The sequence below is a fragment of the Nelumbo nucifera genome, chromosome 1 (genome assembly GCF_055504915.1).
Source record: "Nelumbo nucifera cultivar China Antique chromosome 1, China Antique-T2T, whole genome shotgun sequence".
In the NCBI taxonomy this organism is placed as follows: domain Eukaryota; kingdom Viridiplantae; phylum Streptophyta; class Magnoliopsida; order Proteales; family Nelumbonaceae; genus Nelumbo; species Nelumbo nucifera.
Genome location: NC_142649.1, coordinates 4,804,999 through 4,826,561, shown reverse-complemented (window position 1 = coordinate 4,826,561; position 21,563 = coordinate 4,804,999). Strand labels below are relative to the sequence as shown.

At 38.8% G+C, this 21,563-nt stretch overlaps 1 protein-coding gene across 5 annotated transcripts in view; it reads right to left on the bottom strand.

The window, feature by feature from the left end:
- LOC104605230 (AMP-dependent synthetase and ligase family protein) overlaps positions 1-20,152 on the bottom strand; it is a 150,037-nt gene extending 129,885 nt beyond the window's left edge. For 2 of the 5 annotated variants that reach the window (XM_088896241.1, XM_010269904.3), the window contains exons 1-4: positions 19,292-20,147; positions 15,035-15,535; positions 2,581-2,777; positions 1,908-2,111 (exon numbers count right to left, since the gene is read on the bottom strand). In XM_088896241.1, the coding sequence (XP_088752367.1) occupies positions 1,908-2,111; positions 2,581-2,777; positions 15,035-15,535; positions 19,292-19,625 (1,236 nt within the window). In that variant the 5' untranslated portion in view covers positions 19,626-20,147. Of the gene's footprint in view, positions 1-1,907; positions 2,112-2,580; positions 2,778-15,034; positions 15,536-19,291 lie in introns of all 5 variants that reach the window. The other 3 variants (XM_088896242.1, XM_010269905.3, XM_010269908.3) reach the window with 3 other exon arrangements.
- Positions 20,153-21,563: the final 1,411 nt, after the last annotated feature.

Below are 21,563 nucleotides of genomic sequence, written 5' to 3'. Positions count from 1 at the left end.
AGGAGATTAAAGAGCTGAAAACAGAAATTGTTACCAATATAAAATGGATTAAAACAGCAAGTGGGAAGGCTGATGGGTTGGCAAAACAAAGTGTAAGTTGAAATAAACTATTTTGGGGTCAGGTGGAAAATGAGAATGTACCAGATAGCGTAACTAATGCTTGAACTAAGTTGGCATTCCCAGCTACCTAATCTAAGGGATGCTTGGCATCTATGTAAGTATATTATTTCTCTCTTTTAATAAGCGTCACTCATCTAAAAAAAGAAAAAATTGTTTGCTATATCTAGGAATGGTCTTCTTCTCTTTTTTGCTGTAGATGGATCCCTCCTGCCAGTTTGGAGAGGTTGTTCAGCCCTACTGTGTTAAGAAGCACAAAAAGGAGGGGAAGGCTTCTGTGGAAATGTACAAGAGTAGTAGTGTCTGGACAGTTTGGGAAGAAAGAATACAAAAACCTTTGGGGAGAAGGAGAGAACTAAGGAGAAAATGATAGAGATCATTACTCGTAGAGTTGCACACTAGGTTAAGACCCTGAGTCTCTTCTCGGATTTCAAGGTGGAGGACCTTTTTAGGAGTTTGGGGGCTATATCTGACTCTTCCTCTGGGAAACAAAAAATCTTAGAGGTTTGGTCACCCCCAAGGGTGGTTGGATGAACTGAATTTTGATGGCAGCAGTGTGGGTAATCCATGTCCCTCAGGAATTGGAGGTAGGGGTGTAAACGAATCGAATTTGAATTGGATCTAGCAATATCCGAATTCGAATCCGATTAAAAAATTCGATATCCGAATTTGATTTGATATCTGACGGATATTGAAAATTAATATTCGAATTCAAATCAAATTAAATATTTGAATATTCGATTCGATTCAAATTCGACTAATTAATTATTTTAGGTAATTAATAAATATATAAAATAAATATTTTATTTATAATAAAGTATATAAATATATATTATTTATATAATTTAATTATTATATATAAATTATATAAAACATTTAAAAAATGTATATATTAAATCAGTCGAATTCGGATATTTATTGAATCGAATCAGGTCATATCCGAATTTGAATCTGATTAGCTATTCGGTATGAATAGGATATCCGAATTCGACCGGTTAGAGATGTTGGTGGTGCTATTTGTGCTTTGTTCTCAGGCCCAATAGAGTAAGGTGATTCAGTAAGAGCAGAATTCCTACCAGCAATCTTTGGGAGTTGGTAGGCTGATCATTAATGGTGATTCAGACATTGTAATGGGATGGCTTAAAAAAGGTGTAGGGGTGATTTGGCAGTTAAGAAATGACTTCAGTCACTTTAAATGGCTTTCAAAAGATATGAATGTTCAAATTAGATGGGTCAGAAGATATTCTAATAGCTTAGCAGACAGTTTAGCTAAGCAAGGGCTTCAGAGACAACAAATGTTCTGGGCACATTTGTAAATTAGGGTGGGGGGGTAACTCTGTAGTGGTTTTGTTTTTTTCTCACAACATCTTGTTGTATTCTGTTTCCTTTTAATCTTAATAATTTTCTGATTTCTGTGTTGCCAATCAAAAAAAAAAAGACAGGAAGGGCTAACCAATCAATTTAGTACAGTTGTGCTGCTATCCATTCTTTTTAAGGTTTCTTTGGTAAAATGACGGCTCAAACTCTATCAATTATGTCACCCAGCCAACCTACGAAAAATAAGATTGCTTAGGCCAATAGGAATCAAATTATGAGCCTAGCAAATTAAAAAAAAAATGAGAAGATGATACATTTAACTACTTACACATATATCATGTCTTTCTAACACAATAAAACTTTTATTTGACAATGCATGACAGCAGTATGTTATTTGGCCAAAAAACTGTAAGTTTACAATTCGACTACAAAACTAGCAGAGACAAACCTAGAAATACACATTAGCTGCTGACCTCTGTACTTCCATACAAATTCAAGATATTAGTATCTGGAAATAACTTCTGAAGCATATCCCACAAAGATATTGATAGAACTTCTCCACTAAGTATCAACAATTTTAAGGACCTTTGGACCTGGATAACAGAAGGACCGTGCATCGCAGGGAGAATACTTCTCATAAGTGAAGGAACAGCAGTAAGCCTTGAAATACAATAGGCCTGCACAGTGGCATATGAATGTTATTATCTTAGAATGGCATAAAAATGAAAGATATGAAGATTCACCTCTCAATAATAACTAGAGCAATAAGAATGGAGAAGGGCATAAGCAATTAAAAAGGTGGACTCATGCATGTATATTTATGTCTAAAGATTTCCAGGTATTTTTCCAACAGTTCACAAACTTTTGCAATGACTAAAATTTTTCAAGATATTCTCTATAAACTTTCATGAACTTACACAGAAAAAATCATTGCTGAAGGGACTCAAGTATAGATAAGTTATACTTGACTGAGACAGTTCCTAGATAAGGTTTTTTTCTTCATTAATGAAATCAAGCAAGTAGCACCAAACAAAATCCAAACCTAAATTTGCTCTTTTTTGCTTTTGGAACATCAACTTGTGGCATATTTTAGCTATAAGGAAGTGTAAACAAAGAATTGTGATAACAAAATATACAAGTGCCTACCTTTAGAAAGTCAACAATATAATATGGATTCGCCTTAAACTCTTCAAAAGGAGGCAAGACCAATGGGGTTGAAGTAAGAATGGCACTAAGAAACTCTTGTATATGGTCAATAAAACTGACTGAAGTCTTGAACAGTAAAACTTCACCACCAAGTAAGGGAAACAATTCTTGCATCCATAAAAAGCGGTTCAAGAGACCTGGAAAAAGTGTAAATAAGTTTATTGAAAATTAACAAAAACGAAAAATGCATTTGATGAAGGGCGGACATTAGCTGATACTCAAAATCATTTTTGTTGAAAAGTAAAGAGAAAATTCTATTTGAAAAAGGAAAACTGATTACAAACGTCACTGAGATGTTAAGGTAACACCCAATCCAGCTACAAAAGACAATAAGAAACACAAACACGCATGAGGAAATCATAAGAAACCTCTCCAGCCCAAGAGCAATTAGTCATCATCTTCAAACATTTCATCTTGCCCGTCATCTTCCTCATTCCATGCCTCTCCTCCCCCTATTATGGTCTTCTTCATTCTCTCTTCCTTCTCCTTTCAAAAGCTCCAAAGGCCCTCCTAGAAAACTCCTCACTCCCCAATAAAACAGACCTAAACTCCTGCCAACCCTTACATCCCTATTGGCCAGACTCCCAATCTCCCCCCCCCCCCCCCTCCTTTCCACCTCCCTGAGGAAATCATAAGAAACCTCTCCAGCCCAAGAGAAATTAGTCATCATCTTCAAACATTTCATCTTGCCCGTCATCTTCCTCGTTCCATGCCTCTCCTCCCCCTATTATGGTCTTCTTCATTCTCTCTTCCTTCTCCCTTCAAAAGCTCCAAAGGCCCTCCTAGAAAACTCCTCACTCCCCAATAAAACAGACCTAAACTCCTGCCAACCCTTACATCCCCATTGGCCAGACTCCCAATCTCCATCCCCCCCCCCTCCTTTCCACCTCCCTGAGACACAACAAAGTATCTCTCGCCATCTCAACCACCCTCCTCCTTTATCCTTGGCCCTAGCCTAACCTCCAATCTTTACTCATCTGAAGTCAACAACTGCTCCCCTTCTGAAGCTTGAAACTCACCCCCCCCCCGGCCTTTCATCAACCATCTTCTTCAAGCCTTTATCATTTATTATCTTCCTCTCGTAAACTCCCTTACATTTATTGGAAGGACCAACCCCAAAAAATCTCTCTTATATTTATTGGCATGATGTGGTGGTTAGCATCTGTTGAGTTTTGGGCTGATATCACTTGTTTTATTTACATAGTATAGTTAGGGAGTTATTGGGTCCAAGGAATTTGCCAAGCCTACCCCAAAATCAAATCCAAGTATGTTTGTGCTTTCGGGTTTTGGTACTAATCCTAGCTCTGGCCTTGTTGTTTGTCTCCCAGGTTCCATATCTGCTTCCATGCCGACTGCCCATGATGTAGCTGAGGCACAAGAGGAAAAGGAGAGGGGAGAGAGTGTGAAGCCTTAGAGTAGAAGAGCTCAATGAGATGACAAGGGAAGATTTAGGGAAGGAAAAGGAAAATGAGAGTAAGGAAAGTGGGAATAAAGTAGCCGGAGATGGGATGGAGTCTAGAAAGAATGAGGAGACCAGAGAGGAGGAACGAGAAAAGGTTGAAAAAGAAGAAACAAAAGAAGATTCATTTGCTGAATTTGTAGGAAAGCTGGGTTGTAAAATAAAAAACCCAAATGAGTTGAAAGCATACCTGAAGAATAGAAAAGAAGAAGGGAAGGTGAGAAAAAGAAAGTTGAGTGAAGCCGAGAGGTTGAAGCTGGATTTGGAAGGGGATAAAGAATTCAGTGAAAGAAAGGGAAGGGGAAGGAAAGGAGGAAGATAGGAAAAAAAAGGGGATCAGGGACAGATTAAGCAGGCAAAATGAAGATTGTGAGTTGGAATGTGAGAGGTTTGGGGAATGTAAGAAAGAGAGTGTTAATAAAGGAGGTCCTAAGAAAGGAAAACCCAGATATACTCCTAATTCAAGAATCTAAGCTCATGACATTTGATAATAGGTGGACCAAAAGTGTGTGGAGAGAAAATGGTCTTAATTGAGCAATGAGACCCTCTTGGGGTTCCTCTGGAGGGATAGTAACATTGTGGAAGAATGAAGTTGTGGAAGAAGTTGAAGAATTAGTTGGAAGATTTTCAGTTTCTATCAAATTCAAACAGGTGGTCGATGGGTATGAATGGGTCTTAACTAATGTCTATGGCCCTAATGGTTACAGGCAGAGGAATGAGTTGTGGGAACAACTAAGAGATATCAGAGGGTTGTGGGAAGGTCCTTGGTGTGTAGGAGGGGACTTTAATGTAATTAGATTCACTGAGGAGTGTAACAATGTGCGGCAAAGAAATACCACAAGTATGAGGAAATTCAATGAGTTTATCAATTTGTTTGAGCTCAAAGAACTGAATCTTTTGCATAACAGTTTCACCTGGTCTAATCTCCAAACTGAACCAATTTGCTCAAAATTAGACAGGTATCTTTTTACTATTGAGTGGGAAGAACATTGGGGAGACTTGGTGTCAAGGACATTGCCTAGAGTCACCTCTGATCATTGGCCAATATTGGTAAGTAAGTTTGAGCCTGGGAATAGAGGACCTACCCCCTTCAGATTTGAGAATATGTGGTTGTACCAACCAGGTTTTAAGGAGAAAGTAAAGGAGTGGTGGTTAAAAAGTAACCCAAGGGTCAATTGGGAAGGTATGAAATTCCATTGGAAGCTGAAAGAGTTGAAAAGTAAAATCAAGGAATGGAATATACTTCATTTTGGGAGACTAGAGGAAAGAAAACAATAGTTGGTTAATCAGATTGAGGAACTGGATGCAAAAGAAGAACTAGGTTCATTCAGGGAAAGGGACAAAGAGCTAAGGTGGGAGCTGAGAAAAAATTTGGAGGATATCCTCTTCAAAGAAGAAATCAGTTGGAGGCAAAAGTCCAAACACAAGTGGGTAAAGGAAGGTGATAGGAACACAAACTTTTTTCATGCTATAGCAAATGGTAGGAGAAAGAAGAATCTCATTTCTAAGTTAGTGATTAATGGTATAACCTTAACCCAACAAAATGAGATTAGTGGGGCTCTTGTGGACCACTTCAAGTCCATCTACAAAAGGCCACTGTCTAGTAGATTACAGATTGAAGGTTTGGATTTGCCTGGGCTCCCTGAAGAGTCGAGGGTGTGGTTGGAAAGAAGATTTGAATTAGAAGAAATAAGGATAGCCATCTTCTCTATGGATAGATCTAAAGCACCTGGTCCTGATGACTTTATGATGGCATTTTATCAAGACTATTGGGAGATACTTAAGGATGATATTCAAAGAGTGTTTTCTGAACTTTTTGAAAGAGGGGTGATCAATCCATGTCTAAATTCTACTTTCCTTGCTTTGATCCCAAAAAAGGTAGGAGCTTGTCATCCCAAAGAGTCCAGGCCCATCAATTTGGCAAACAGTCTTTATAAAATTATTGCCAAGGTGTTATCTAGGAGGATTACAGAGGTGCAATCCTTAATAATTTCCCCGAATCAAGGTGCCTTTGTGAAGAATAGGCAAATTGTGGATCAAATCCTAATTGCAAATAAGAGTGTGGAAGACTTAAAAAGAAGTGGGAAGAAAGAGTTGGTGTGCAAATGGGATCTCAAAAAGGCATACGATTTGGTGGATTGGTCGTTCTTATTGGAAGTCCTAGAGTCTTCTGGATTTGGGCATAAGTGGTGCAATTGGGTGAAAGGATGTGTTAGGACATGCCACTATTCTATTTTGGTGAATGGTAAGGTGGTAGATCACTTCCCGGCTACTAGGGGTATTAGGCAAGGGACCCCCTTTCTCCTTTCCTTTTTACCCTAATTGATTGAAGAAAACTAAAGAAAACAGACCTTGAGAGTTCGGCAATGAGGGTTTTGAGAGTGAGAGTTTCGAACATTACTCCCTCTCAGCACCCTAACACTATTTTATTAAGATAAATTTGAATAATTACAAGGAGGCCTTTAGATGGGCAAGAAATTACAAAGAACATAAAAAAGAAAGGATGGGCCCGGAATAAGGCCCATTACAGAAAAGAACATAAACAGTAAGAAAGAATAAACAGCCTATGGGCCATTCGGCCCATCTTCTCTACACTCCCCCTCAAGCTGAGCATAGATGTCAATCATGCCAAGCTTGCTAGTATCATGCTGAAGTTTTGCCTTGGGAACGCCTTTGGTGAGAAAATCTGCCAATTGTCCTTCAGATGAGATGAAAGGAAGACATACTTCACCCGAAGAGACCCTTTCTCTAATGAAGTGTCGATCAACTTCAATATGCTTAGTTCTATCATGTTGCATTGGATTGTGAGCAATGTTGATGGCAACCTGATTATCATAGTACAACATCATTGGCTTGTCATGTTCAACCCCAAGTTCCTTCATCAATGATTTTAGCCATAATAATTCAGAAACTCCATGTGCCATGGCCCTGAATTCTGCTTCAGCTGAAGAACAAGCAACAACCGATTGTTTTTTGCTTCTCCAAGAAACAACATTACCAGCCACCAAGTTGCAATACCCAGAAATAGATCTTCTGTCATCAATGTTTTCGGCCCACTCAGCATCGGTGTAGGCTTCAAGTTTCATATGACCATGCTTGGCAAACAGAATTCCCTTTCCTGGGGAGCCCTTCAAATAACATAGGATTCGCTGCTGCTGCCATATGAGTGTCTCGGGGAGCATGCATGAATTGGCTAATGCAACTGATTGCATATGCAATATCTAGCCGAGTCATGCATAGGTACAGAAGTTTCCCAAGAAGCCTCTAGAAGATTCCTTTGTCAACTAACAATGTCCCATCTGAGGCAGAAAGTTTATGACTCATATCAATAGGAGTAGCAACTGGTTTAGCACCCATCTTTCCAGTTTCAGAGAGCAAGTCAAGAACATACTTCCTTTGGGAGATAAGAATCCCATCCTTGGATCGAGCAACTTCTATGCCGAGGAAGTATCTCGGTTCCCCCAAATCTTTAATCTCAAACTCTGTATGGAGGAAAGATTTTAGATCATGAATTCCTGAAATATCATTACCAGTCACTACAATATCATCTACATATACAATGAGGTATACTGCCAGAGGTCCACTCCTCTTCACAAAAAGAATATGATCGGACTGTGTCTGCACATAACCAAAGTTAACAAGTGTTGTTCTAAATCTCTCAAACCATGCTCTAGGGGACTGTTTTAGTCCATAAAGGGATTTCTTCAGCCTACATACCTTTTCTTTCATAACAGTTCCATACATCCCTAGAGGAAGAGACATATAAACCTCCTCATGTAATTCACCATTTAGAAATGCATTCTTCACATCCAATTGATAAAGGGGCCAGTCAAAGTGAGCAGATAAAGATAAAAGAACCCTCACAGATGTCATCTTGGCAACAGGTGCAAAGGTCTCCAGATAATCAATCCCATATGTCTGTGTATAGCCTTTTGCAACCAACCTGGCCTTGTACCTTTCAATGGTGCCATCAGCTCGATATTTGATAGTAAAGACCCACTTGCAACCGACTGGATCCTTCCCTTCAAGCAAATCAACCACTTCCCATGTGTCATTCTTGTGTAGGGCATCAATTTCAGACCTCATAGCATTCCTCCATTCTGGAATATTAAGAGCTTCTGACACAGACCTGGGAATAGGGTTAGAAGCAACAGAAGATAGATAGGCAAAGTATGAAGGAGAAAGCAACCTGTAAGAAAGGTGCTTGGAAATGCAGTGAGCAGTGCACTTCCGTTTTCCTTTCCTAACAGCATGGGAATATCAAGGTCAGGGAAGGATGACTCCAAGGGTGCTGAAACTATACTTGTTGTCTAATCTGTGACTGGAAGTGTATGAGGCTCATGTGTTGTAGGAGAAACAACCTGCTCATTTCTGGATCTTTGCCTTTGATACACCTTGGGATTGAGGATAGGATGAGGAGGTAAAGGTGGAAGAACACTGGGACAAGGAGAATGGAACGACTGATCCGCCCTTGATTCATTTGAAGGAGAAGCAGACTCATCAAAAGACTCAACTGGGATAGGAAGAGGAAGAGCACACACCTGTGACAAATCCTCCCCCTGTGGACAATGTCCATCCGGAGAAGAACCATAAAAGGGAGAAAGCTCATCAAAGGTGACATCCATTGAGACATACCGAGAGCTAGTCTTTGGATCAAAACAACAGTTACCCTTCTGTGTGGGGGAATAACCAAGGAAGATACACTTGTGGGCTTTGGGTTCAAATTTATGCCTTTGGACACTTGGAACATGTACATAACAGGTGCTGCCAAAGACACGAAGAGGAATAGAAAAAAGATCATTGTCCGGATGAAGGAGATTGAAGGGAGACTTAAACCCTAAAACCCTGGATGGCATACGGTTTATAAGGTAGGTGGCTGTGAGAACGGCATCACCCCAAAACCTTGTAGGAACATGTGAGGCAAATAAGATACTTCTTGCAACTTCAACAATATGCCTATTTTTCCTCTCAGCAACTCCATTCTATTATGGGGTCCTAACACAGGAGCTTTGGTGAATAACCCCCATGTCAGAGAAATAGCAGGATAGGTTCTTCTCAAAATATTCTTTTGCATTGTCAGATCTGAAAATTTTAATCCTGGTATCAAATTGGGTTAGAACAAATTCATGGAATTGTCTTACAAGTCTTGGAACTTCATCACGGGATTTCATCAGGAATATCCAAGTGAACCGAGAAAAGTCATCAATAAACAATATAAAATATTTGTAGCCACCCATGGAGGGTAAGTGGTAAGGCCCCCACACATCAGAGTGCACAATATTAAAAGGAAAAGAAGATCTTTTATTGCTCAAAGGATAATTGTTTCTACAATGCTTTGATAACTCACAAGACTCACAATGAAGACTGGACAAACTAATTCCCATAAACAGTTCAGGGAATAGATGACTCAAGGCAGAAAAAGACAGATGACCCAAACGACGACGACACAACATAATCCGACTAATAGACTCTGAAAAAACAGACCCGAAAGCAACATTCCTAGGATGATCAGTGCATTGTCCCGGAGTATCAAACAGATATATTCCATTCGCCTCATGGCCAATCCCAATCACCTTCTGAGACTCCAGATCCTGAAAAACACAGTAGGAAGGAAAGAAGGTTACACAACAGTTTAGTGACTTGGTTAAACTACTTACAGACAACAAATTTGTATTTCGTCTAGGTACATGAAGGGCAGAAGGTAGGAACAAGGAATCTGTAGCCTTGACGGTTCCCTTGCCAGAAATAGGGGCAAGTGAACCATCAGCTAAGGTGATTTTATCACGTCCAGGAAGCAAGTCATATGAAACAAACAAGGTAGAAAGGTTGGTCATATGATCAGAAGCACCTAAGTCAATAATCCAAGGGATCTTAAGATTACCTGAAGTGGTTGCATGATTGGCAGAAGCCCTTATACCTGAATGAGAAAATGCAGAAGAAGCTGAATTTCCTGAAGGGTTGGAAGAAGAAGTCACATCCTCTAGATGACTGATCATCTTCCCAAACTTTTCATATTCTGCTTTCATGGCTGCCAACCGTGCACAAGAAGACATCTCTTCAGTATAGTACTTATCACTATCTGGCCCAGCAGCCACATTTGCACTTCCTGTCCTTTTACAATCATGTTTTTCTGAAACCGGATGGGAACAAGATCAGGATGTAATTTCCAGCACTTGTCTTTGGTGTGCTTCGGCTTCTTGCAGTACTCACATACAACTTCTTTCTTTCCTGAGCCACTAGATGTCCCAACAATACCTTTGGGTTTAACCCCCATATTCGCAAAGTGGTCACTAATACTAGCCCCTTGAACCTAAACAGCCCTTCTGCTCTCTTCACTGCTCACCAAAGCATAAGCTTGTGACAATGAGACACTCTCCTTGGAAAGAATATTCTGCTTTGTGATATCATATTCTGGGTTTAGTCCGGTTAAGAACTCAAACACCCTATTCCTTTCAACCAGTTTTCTGTAAGTCTCTACATCATTGGTGGTGTCCCAAGTTACAGCTTCTATTAGGTCAATTTCTTGCCACAGAGACTTCAGGGTTGAGAAGTATACAGCTAAAGGTTTCTCCCATTGCCTTAAATTCTTCACATCACTTCTCAATTTATAGGCTCTAGCCACATTTAATTTTTGGGAATAGGTTTCTGCAATACTATCCCAAATTTCCTTTGCTGAATTCATCCATAGGTAGTGTTGGCTAATTTGTGGCTGCATTGAGTTCACGAGCCACCCAATGACAGTGTAATTTTCTTGCATCCACTTCTCGTAGGATGGATCATCTTCTGGGGGAGCCTTCTTGCTCCCGGAAATAAACTCCCACTTTCCTCTACTACATATATAAATCTTTATCGATTGTGACCATGCAAGATAATTAGTTCCATCTAGTTAAATTGTGATCACAGTCAATAAAGAATCACTTGGAGTCCCCTGAACCGGTCCATATTCAGCACCAATCTTGTTTTCAAATTCTGAGGAGTTCATCATGTAAACACTTCAAATATGATTTCAGATGACTTCTACAAGTGTACCGAATGAGGATGAGCAAGGACTGAGTTCAACCAACCTCAAGACAGCAATACACAAGGCCAAACTACACCCGGAAGTTGCAAGAACCAAGACTGAAGTAGAACCTTGGTTCGGCCTTCAAGAAGTAATCAGAAAACTTCTAAGCACTGTGCACTCAATCGAAGTTCCTTTTCTAATCAGGGACTTCAAGGTAATCACCAAAAAATAGCCAAGAAGAGTAAATACCAGTCCGTATTGATGAAGAAGCCTTTTTACAAACACAGTGTGGGCAATAGAGAAGATCCCACTGTCAAAGGTGAAAAAAAAGTCTCAAGAACAGTCCGTACGGGCCCCCAAAACACAGCCAAAAAGAAGCAACAATTTGCAGCACTGAATCCAAGGATGTTTCGGCAGTTTTGACAGTCCAAAAAGGAGTGAAAACAACCCAAAAATCTCTGGGTTAAACCAGATTAAAAGACAGCCAAATAGCTGTATAGAAACAACCCAAAAATTTCGGACACTTCAACAGTCCAAACACAGAAAAATAACCCAGAAATCTGAGCACAACTTACAATATTTAAGCTTCAAATCAGAAACCAAGCTGTTTCCCTTTTTTTCTCTGATTCTTCCTGGCCATCGAACCCCTTCTCCAAGAGATTTGAGTCTTGGGCACCTTTCAATGACCTCCAAGAATCAGGCAACACGAGCTGAAGTTTCCAGCCCTAGAATACTGAAGTTCAGGCCTACTCTGATACCATGAAGAAAACTGAAGAAAACAGACCTTGAGAGTTCGGCAATGAGGGTTTTGAGAGTGAAAGTTTCGAACATTACTCCCTCTCAGCACCCTAACACTATTTTATTAAGATAAATTTGAATAATTACAGGAGGCCCTTAGTTAGGCAAGAAATTACAAAGAACATAACATAGAAAGGATGGACCCGGAATAAGGCCCATTACAGAAAAGAACATAAACAGTAAGAAAGAATAAACAGCCTATGGGCCATTCGGCCCATCTTCTCTACATTGATGAAATCCTAGGGAAGCTCATTGAGAGAACAGATTCTAGAAACTTGGTGAAAGGTTGGAGAATAGGGAGGGATAGGGTCCCAGTAACCCATCTACAATTTGCTGATGATACAATTCTTTTCTGTGGTGGGGACGAGTTAAGTTGGGTTAGTAATTTAAAGCTAGTGATCAATGTGTTTGAACAAATGAATAACCTCAAAGTTAATTTTGATAAGAGTTGTGATTGGCATTAACTTGAGTGATAGTGAAGTGGAGGGAAGGGCCCAAATTTTGGGTTGCGAGACTGCCCAATGGACATTGATCTATTTGGGGCTGCCACTAGGGGATAACCCAAGTAAAAAGAGCTTTTGGAAATAGGTGATTGATAGATTCACTAAGAGGTTAGCGTCTTGGAAGAAAAATTACCTCTCTCTAGGAGGAAGGATAACTTTGATTAAGTCAATATTAGCTAACCTGCCTGTTTACTTTCTGTCTGTGTTTAAAATTCCTGAGGGAGTATGTGGGATTTTGGAAAAGTTAATGAGAGATTTCTTATGGGAACCACAAGAAGAGAAAAGAGATCATATAGTCAGGTGGAATATAGTTACCAAAACCAAAAGTGATGGTGGGCTTGCTTTAGGTAATTTGCAGAAAAAGAATGAAGCTCTATTGGGGATATGGCTTTGGAGATTGACTTTGGAGAGGGATAAATTGTGGGCTCAAGTAGTCTTAAGTATTCATGGGCAAGCGGCAAATGGTTGGGATACGGGAGTATCATCTAGAGCTACAAGAGCTTCTCCTTGGAAATCCATTCATGCCATACTTCCTTCTTTCCTCCTTGAGAATCAGGTATGACCTTTGCTCTGGTAACCTTGTGAAATTTTGGGAACATGTTTGGGTGGAAAACACACCGTTGAAAGAGCTATTCCCCTCCTTGTATTCCCTTTCACGATTTAAAAATGAGCCAATCTCCACTTTTCTGACCACTTCGAATTCAATTGTTGATTAGAACTTGGGTTTTAGAAGGGCCCATAGAGACTGTGAACTGAACCTTATTTCTGACCTGCTCAAAATCCTAGATGAGGTGGGTATTGACCCCTCTAGGAGGGATCAAGGTTCAAAATATCGATACGCCCAACACACTGGTAGGGGTGTATCGGGTGTTTCAATACCTTTTTTATTTTTTTTTTCAAAACCGGTTCAGGGGGCCGGTTTAGGACTCCTCCACCCCCCTAAACCGGTCAGACCCCCAATACACCCACTATAGGGGTGTATCGGAGGGGTCCCAGAACGATATGTATCAGCCGATACGGGCCGATACGTGTCGATACTTTGAACCTTGGGAGGGATAGTAGGATTTGGGTCTCCTTCTTCAGGTGCCTTCTCGTGCTTTCCTTTTTCAAAGAATTGGTTCATTCCCCACCTATTTTTGGACTCCCCTTCCCAGTTTTGGAAGTTTGGGGTAGACCAATCCCTTCCCAATTTAGTGCTTTTTGCTGGGAAGCCTTAGAAAAGTGTAACACTTGCGATCTACTTCAAAGAAAAAGGCCTAATTAGTGTTTATCCCTGCACTGGTGCATCCTTTGTAAGGAGAATGGTGAGACCTGTCATCACTTATTGACATCTTGCCCATTTGTTTCAGAGATCTGGTATTGGTTTTTCTCTCTTTTTGGTTGCAGGTGGACCCCTCCCTCAAATGTACAAAGCTTGTTCCATTCTACTTCAGTTAGGGGGTAGAAGAAGAGAGGGAAAATACTATGGAGATGCGTAAGAGCAGCTATCTGTTGGACAGTTTGGGAGGAAAGGAATCAAAGGACCTTTCATGGGAAAGAAAGAAATAAGGGTGCCATCATCGAATTAATTTCTATAAGGATGGCTCAATGGGCTAAGACTATGAAGCTCTTCAAAAATTATTCAGAAGGAGACATCATCAGGAAGTGGAAAGAAGTGGTTTGGTCAGCTTCAATGAAGACTTCATCTATCCCAGTTTAGTCTCCTGACTCTCCTCCGGCTTTGGGGTTCACTAAACGGAACTTTGACAGTAGCAGCGAAGGAAACCCAGGCCCATCAGGTATAGGGGGAGTTTTCAAGGATAAAGAAGGTCGAATTATTGCCATGTATTCTGGTTCTATTGGATGGGGGGATTCTCTAAGAGCTGAAATATTGGCTGTTCTGGAAGGGGTAAAAAGAGCCCAAGAGTTGAATATCAGAAAACTAATGGTGGAAAGTGATTCTAAGCTGGCTATCAATTGGCTGCCGAAGGACGATTTCAGTTTGTGGAAATATCTGAATGAGAAAAAGAAAGTTAGACAAAATCAAGTTTCAATGGACTAAGAGGAGTGCCAATTCATTGGCAGATTCATTGGCCAAACAAGGGATGGGAAGAGTCAACTTTTTCTGGGCAATATTGTAAACTGAAATGTACCTTTTGGGAGGGTTAAGAGATTTTACCCCTCCTCTTGTATCTTTTTCTCTTAATATCTATTAATAAAAGTTTCTGTTATTTATAAAAAAAAAAAAAAACTGTTATTCCACTATTTAGAACATGTAAAGTTACAAAAATGCACCGGTTAAATGATTCTCAATGGGGAAAATACAATGATATACCAAAAGACAAAGCTGCCCTCTGTGGGTATACATTTCAACATCTTCAAAAAAATAATAACTAGGAACTGGATCATTATTCTCATTCATTCACTAAGAGATGTTAAAGTGCCAACATATTCCAAAACAATTTACAGTAATAAAAAAAAAAGAAACAACGCAGAACTTAAGAATTTCAAAACGACCTTCTAAAGTTCCAATAGTATCAAGCTTATTAATAAACTTCCACAAAGGGAATAGAATTATCATCCACCCACTTCAATCTACAAAAAGCACCAAGTTTAACAATATGGAAGTATGCAAACAAAAAAAGTGTTTACCCTGCTCGGTACCACATACACCCTTAGGTTTTCCAGTCGATCCGGATGTGTATATTAAATAACAGAATGTTTTCATGGTTCTGCACTCACAAGGCCAACCCAAATTGCACTGTCCAAATTTCCCTTTAAGATTTGCCTTCATAGATATGTTTAGCACAGAGCAATAATTCTGATCTACTAGCCAATTAGACAAGTTAAGGTGGTGATGATTGCATGTATAATGAGAAGATCCAGAACTGATAATAAGCGCAACCTTTGAAGAAGAAATTATGGATAGTAATCTATCTTTTGGCCATGAAGGATCTAAGGGCAAGAATGCTTCACCACATCTCAGAACTGAGAAAACAGTAATAATGTATTCAACAGATGGCACCATGCATATTCCAAATATTTTTGTGCTACTATTCACATTTTGAATCCTCGCTGGGTTCTCAATAAGGTTGACCTTTCCTGACAACTCCCAAGTTTTTCCATCTTTTGTGTCCTCTTGATGAACATAGTCTGCAACAGAACCAATATTTAACTTGTAGCAAAATTTTTTACAATATATAGAGCAGCATCAAACAATCCTTTTTCCCAACAAAAAAAAAATGGAGAAATTCTAACAAACAATGACTAATACAACATTTTGTTTTCTTTGTCCTACAGACAAGGTGGAACCCATGAAAGACATATCCAACTTTGTCTTGTTATCTTTCTTCTCACAGTTCTTACAGTTGAGAAGAAAACAACAATATATTTCAAGAGAAATAACAGAAAATAAAGAAGAATGTTCAGAACAGCAGAGAGGATGAAGAAGAGAAGAGATGGAGTTGTGGGAAAAGAAAGAACCATAACTTCTCCCAGCTCTTCTCAATGGTATATTTGAACCACTATAAAAAAGAAAAAAAAAGTAAAATTACAAGAGTGCCCCTATATAAGGTGGCAGCAAGAATAAATAATAAAAGTAGCCTTAGGCACATTACAACCAAAGCCCATGTAACTAAAATAAAATAATAAAAAGCACATAGAACCACTCACCCAACATCTCAACACTTACCATGTCTATAGGACGAAGATTAGAAGAACCTCATAAAGTTGTTGTTTACTAGTAGGGATGTAAACGGATCAAATTTGAACCGAATCAGGCAATATCTGAATTTGAATCCGATTAGAAAATTTGATATCCGAATTCGATTCGATATCCGATGGATATTGAAAATTAATATTTGAATTTGAATCTGATTAAATATTCGAATATTCGATTCAACTCGAATTCGACCAATTAATTATTTTAGGTAATTAATAAATATTTTATTTATATAAGTATATAAGTTATTTACATAATTTAATTATTATATAAATTATATAAAACATTTAAATATTTTATATATTATATAAAAGAATTAAATAATCGATCGAATTCGGATATTTATTGAATCAAATCAGGTCATATCTGAATTCGAATCCGATTAGCTATTCGGTATGAATAGGATATCCAAATTCAATCGATTAGATATTCGAATTATCCAAATTCAATTCGATTATGTCAAATCTTGAATTCTCGAATACCGTTGACACCCCTATTTGCTAGCATTCCTCACAAAATTATATATAAACAAAAAGAAAGATTATGTACAGGAAACCATGACACAACAGTCTCAGATGGTTCATATTTTAAGAACCAGCAGAGCAAGAGAGAAAGAAGATGAGAGGATAAGGAAAGGCAACAAAAGAGTGAGATAAAGAACAAATCATGGGATTTAATTTAATTATCCCATCAACCTCTATTGTTATTTGTATAGGTGGTTACTGCCTTGGTTTACAATGAACTACAGTTGGAAAAACAATTAAAAAGACATCAATCCCCCTCGTTAGTAATTTGTCCTAAACTGTCAAAACTGCCCCTATTACATACTATAAACATAAAGCATAAGCATAGGCCCATAAAATCCCAACTTGTTACAAATAAATCAGCCTGAGGCCTATCCAAGGCCTTTATAAACAAGTTGGCAAGCTTAGAACATGAATACTTACCACTACTTTGTAAACAAGGCCATTTTAACCAGTAAAGTACTATGAATTGCCTTCCAAGGAGAGGCAAGAGTTTCCATAGTTGAGACTCTTGAGAGTCCAGAATTCCATCCATTAGCCAATAGCTCATGAATACTTACCACCACTTTCTACCATAACTTCTCTTCCTCCACCAGTAACCTCCATAACCATATCCATAATAGAGCCATATTTTTCTTTCTATCTTCCCAAATCCCAAGCCTCCCTACTCTTTCCTTCTACATACCACATCCCACTTGACCAAATAATCTTTCTTCTTTTCTCTTCGTTCTCATAGGAAGTCTCTCATTGTCTTCTCTATTTGTTTCATAATAAATTGTGGCATTTTGAAAACTGATCAAGTAATACATCGGGAGATTAGCTAATCTTGACTTGATAAGTGTAAGCCTGCCACCCAATGAGATGTAGTTCCTTTTTCTAAGCAATCAACTTCTTATAAGTCCTATCTAGAATAGAATACCAAAAAGATTTAGCTCTTGGATTAACCCCTAAATGAAGCTCAACATAGGTCATTGGCCAAGAGGCTCTAGAACAACCCAATATTTGTGCAAAAGAAGCTACCTCCCCTTTCTCCATATTAACCCTTGCAAGAAAGTTCTGCAAATGGCATGGTAGATACTTTAGCTAAACAAGGGGCAAATAGGCGCCAGATATTTTGGGCTAAAATGTAATGTTTGTTTTTGGAGTTTGTGTACTAGCTTTATTTTGATAATCACTTGGGAGTGGGCAATATACCCACAGCAATGTAACCTTCAGTTTTAATATATTCTTAATAAATTCTATCTTTGCTGATCAAAAAAGTTTTAAGAAAGACCCTCTCCATATAAACCATCAAATGAAAAATACTCTCAAACAATTTAACCACCGACATTAAATTTCTAATCCATTAGTCCTCCTCACCATCACAAAATATAATAATATTTTTTATCAGCCACAAAATATAACAATATCATCAGCAAACTGTAGATGAGTGACCGCTACATTGTTCTTCCCCACTATCCACAAAATATAATAATATCATCAGCTAGCTGCCACTACATTGGCAGCTTTTTGGACCGTTAGAATGCTTGAAATAGGCAAACATTTTATGGTGCTGATATTTCACCAAGTGATATTATTAGCCTTGCCCATGGCCTAACCAATGAATTTCAGAGATATTGTAATGTGAATATGTTGAAACTTGTCACTGCTAGTAGAGAACAATACCATTTATCTATTGTGACAGTGCACTTAAGGAATGTGTAGCTACAATGGATTTTACGGTTCTCAACAGCTCTATATCCTTTGTTGAAGCAGGGGTCACAGATTTGAGGCCCATTGATGTGGAATATGTGGAAGCCATCACTCTTCATAAAGCTTTTCGGTTTGCTAAGGCTCAAACACAAGGCAATCTGTGTGATGACTAGTTTTTTATCTGTTGTTAGTTGTTTGACAAATCTGGGGAAGCCATGTCCTCGGCAGAGTAGCTCAGCACTTGATGATGCAGGGTTTCTTTCTATTATGAAGTTTGATCACTTATCTATTTTATTACATGTTAGGCAATCCAAAAATTACTCGGTACACAAAAATCTCAGTCTGGGTTATCAGTTCCATGAAGTTGTACTTTTCAACTTATTATCCATTAGTTAGGTGTACAATCTCTCTCCTCCACTTGTGGGTTTTTTTTTTTTTTTGAACTTTTGGGAAAATAAGAAAAGAAAAAACATGGAGGTATTTAATCTCACCACAACCAAGAAAACTGAATCTAACAATTCTCTTATGGAACATGGGCATCTTTGCAGTCTGAACGCCATTCCGCTCATCGCTCAGGTCTTACTAGTAGCACTAGTACCATATCCAAGCAGTAAAGCAAGACTTCGTCTGAAGCTTTAAACGATATGGTAATTGCAATTCAAGTATACTTCTCCGCTAGACATAACTGATAAGAGTGGCAAAACATGACTTCAAAGGGCAGGGGTGTCTATTGATTAGCCAAGCTTCATCTGAACTCTGAAGCTCTAAACGATTTGGTCATTTATTAAATGATTGGAACCTTCCAACTTCCAAGTTGTTCGTAATTAAATATAGTTTCTTTTTTCATCAGAAACACTATTATTAGCCAAACGGTCCACACCATGTTCATCATGCAGAATGAAAGCAGAAAAAAAGGGCATTCAAACCAGTCAATAACACAAAACAGCAAAAGAACATACGGAAAACCCTAACCTTTTGGTCTAATCAAGTTCGGATCGTCACCGCCATCCAATATGTGGCGGAGACGGGAGCTGAGGTCATCAACTGCGTCCAAAATTTCGGAGAAAGTGAAACACTCGTCCCCTTCATACACCGGAGGATACGAAGATACACGACGGCCAGCTATGAAATCATCTGACTGGTCGTGGTAGAAACCTGACTCGTCCATCTTCTCGCGTAACTCCCTGAAAATCCGAGCGCCACCATAGGCGTGTATAACTGCTACTTTATTGGGGTTCTTCGAAGCTGCCCTGAAGAACTCGTGAGAAATGCAACAATGGAACTTCTCTTCGATTTTTTCTGCCATCTTTGCTTCTGAGAGAGAATGCTGACCATGTGGAAAACCCCGCGCCACAGGGAAAAGCTTGAGGAGATGCCAAAAATTTTCAAACGGAACCGAATGCCGAACGTTGGATTTGGTGTTTCGGCTCAGCGGTTGAAATGAATGAAACGAACTTCACTAATACAATTATGAGCCTACAAATAACTACGAGAGTCCCACGGAGTCAACTGATGGGAGGAGGATGTGGCTCTACAAGGGGCGATGCAGAGTATGCACAACCATTTTTCCATATTGGCATGCAATTTGCTAATAAGATAATGAGCTCAGAAGAGCTATAAGTCAATACTGTGTTACAGAGAGCATGCAAGTCAATGGAGACAAAAAAAATGAAATAACTTGGTTTCTGCTTGATATGTTGCTCAAGGGATACATGCTTCTCTAACTCAAGATTGTAATAAATAACTTTCAAATGAAAAGATTTTGCAAAATAAACACATTTTTGTGGAGGTTGTCATACATCTAGTACAGATGCTTGGTATCTCCTGTGAATGACCTTAGGTTTATGCAAGGAAACGTAACGTTAGCTAAGCATCGAGAGGATGGTTTTTAAAACCAATTCGGAGACCGAACCGGTCAGGGGTCCAGTTATCAGGTCAAACGGTTCGATCGTTCGAATTAAATGGTCGGGCCGTTCTGACAAAAAAATAAAAAATAGTTAAAACCGTTTGAATGGTTCGAATGGTTAATCACCCGGTTCAGCGATTTACTGATGAAAATCAATGATTTTTTTGAGAAAATCCAATTTTAGGGAGAAACGGAACCAATCCAATTCCCAGCTTTCGATCCGATCATTCAATCCGTTCTGGTTTTAAAAACTATGATTGAGAGTGTAGAGTACATTACCACCATACGAGAAGTCTTTGAAAATCCTTTTTTGACCCAAAATACAAACCTAGGTCCGAGGATTTAAAACTTGTTATAAGAGTCATGCACATCATTGTGGCAGAAGGAATTCTACCAAAAAAAGGGCTAGTTCAATTTCATTTCTTGAATGGAGCTACTTTTGCTCTATCTTATCAAGGTACAGAAGTCTGTTAACCTAGCCCACATAATGATGAGACACATGCTTAATGCAACAACAAATGGTACCAGCCCTCTTCCATATGGCATGGCACTCTTTGAAAGTACCCCAAGCATTTCATATTGAGCTTTTAAAATCAACCAATGTTTGACCTACCACACAATGTTTGGCTTCAAAGGAATGAAAGTTCATCCCAGCATGGCTTCCTTTTTTTTAAGTAGAGAAGAAAATTGATCAAAAAGAGCTACTGCCCATATTTTCATTTATATTTTCTCTAGATTAAATTGGTCCCAATAGATACTAAGGTCAAAATTGTCACTTTCCATTTCAATCTAATGCATGGTCGCTTAAGTAAATCGGTTGCAAGTTTTAGGGGTGTTTTAGTAAAATACAATCTATAGGATATGTTATAGTAAACCCAAACTATAGAGGTGATTAGTAAATGACCCTTTTCTTTTTCTACTTCTTAGAGATAGAATTCAATCGAAAGCTTTTTTAGGAGGGAGAGAGTGGGATATCAATGAGGATTGCTGCTTCTGCAGTGAAAGGGAAGATTCAAATCATATTTTTATCTGGTGTTACTTTTCAAAGCAAATTTGGGATCTACTTTCTAACCCGGATGTCAAACCAATTTTGGGTGATAACTTGATCCTCAATGGTGAAGACTACATATTGGCATTAGGCTAAGTTTGGGAGTGCTTATTTGAAAAACAAACATTTATTCTAATAAGTACATAGGAGAATTTAGTGAAAAAGCACTTATTTTAAATAGGGGTGCATAGTATAGATACTGATGATGCATGATATGGTGGTCTCTGTTGGAGGACAGCTCAGACGTTGTGTTGATAAAGTCAGTTGGTCGAGTTGTAAGAAGACTATAG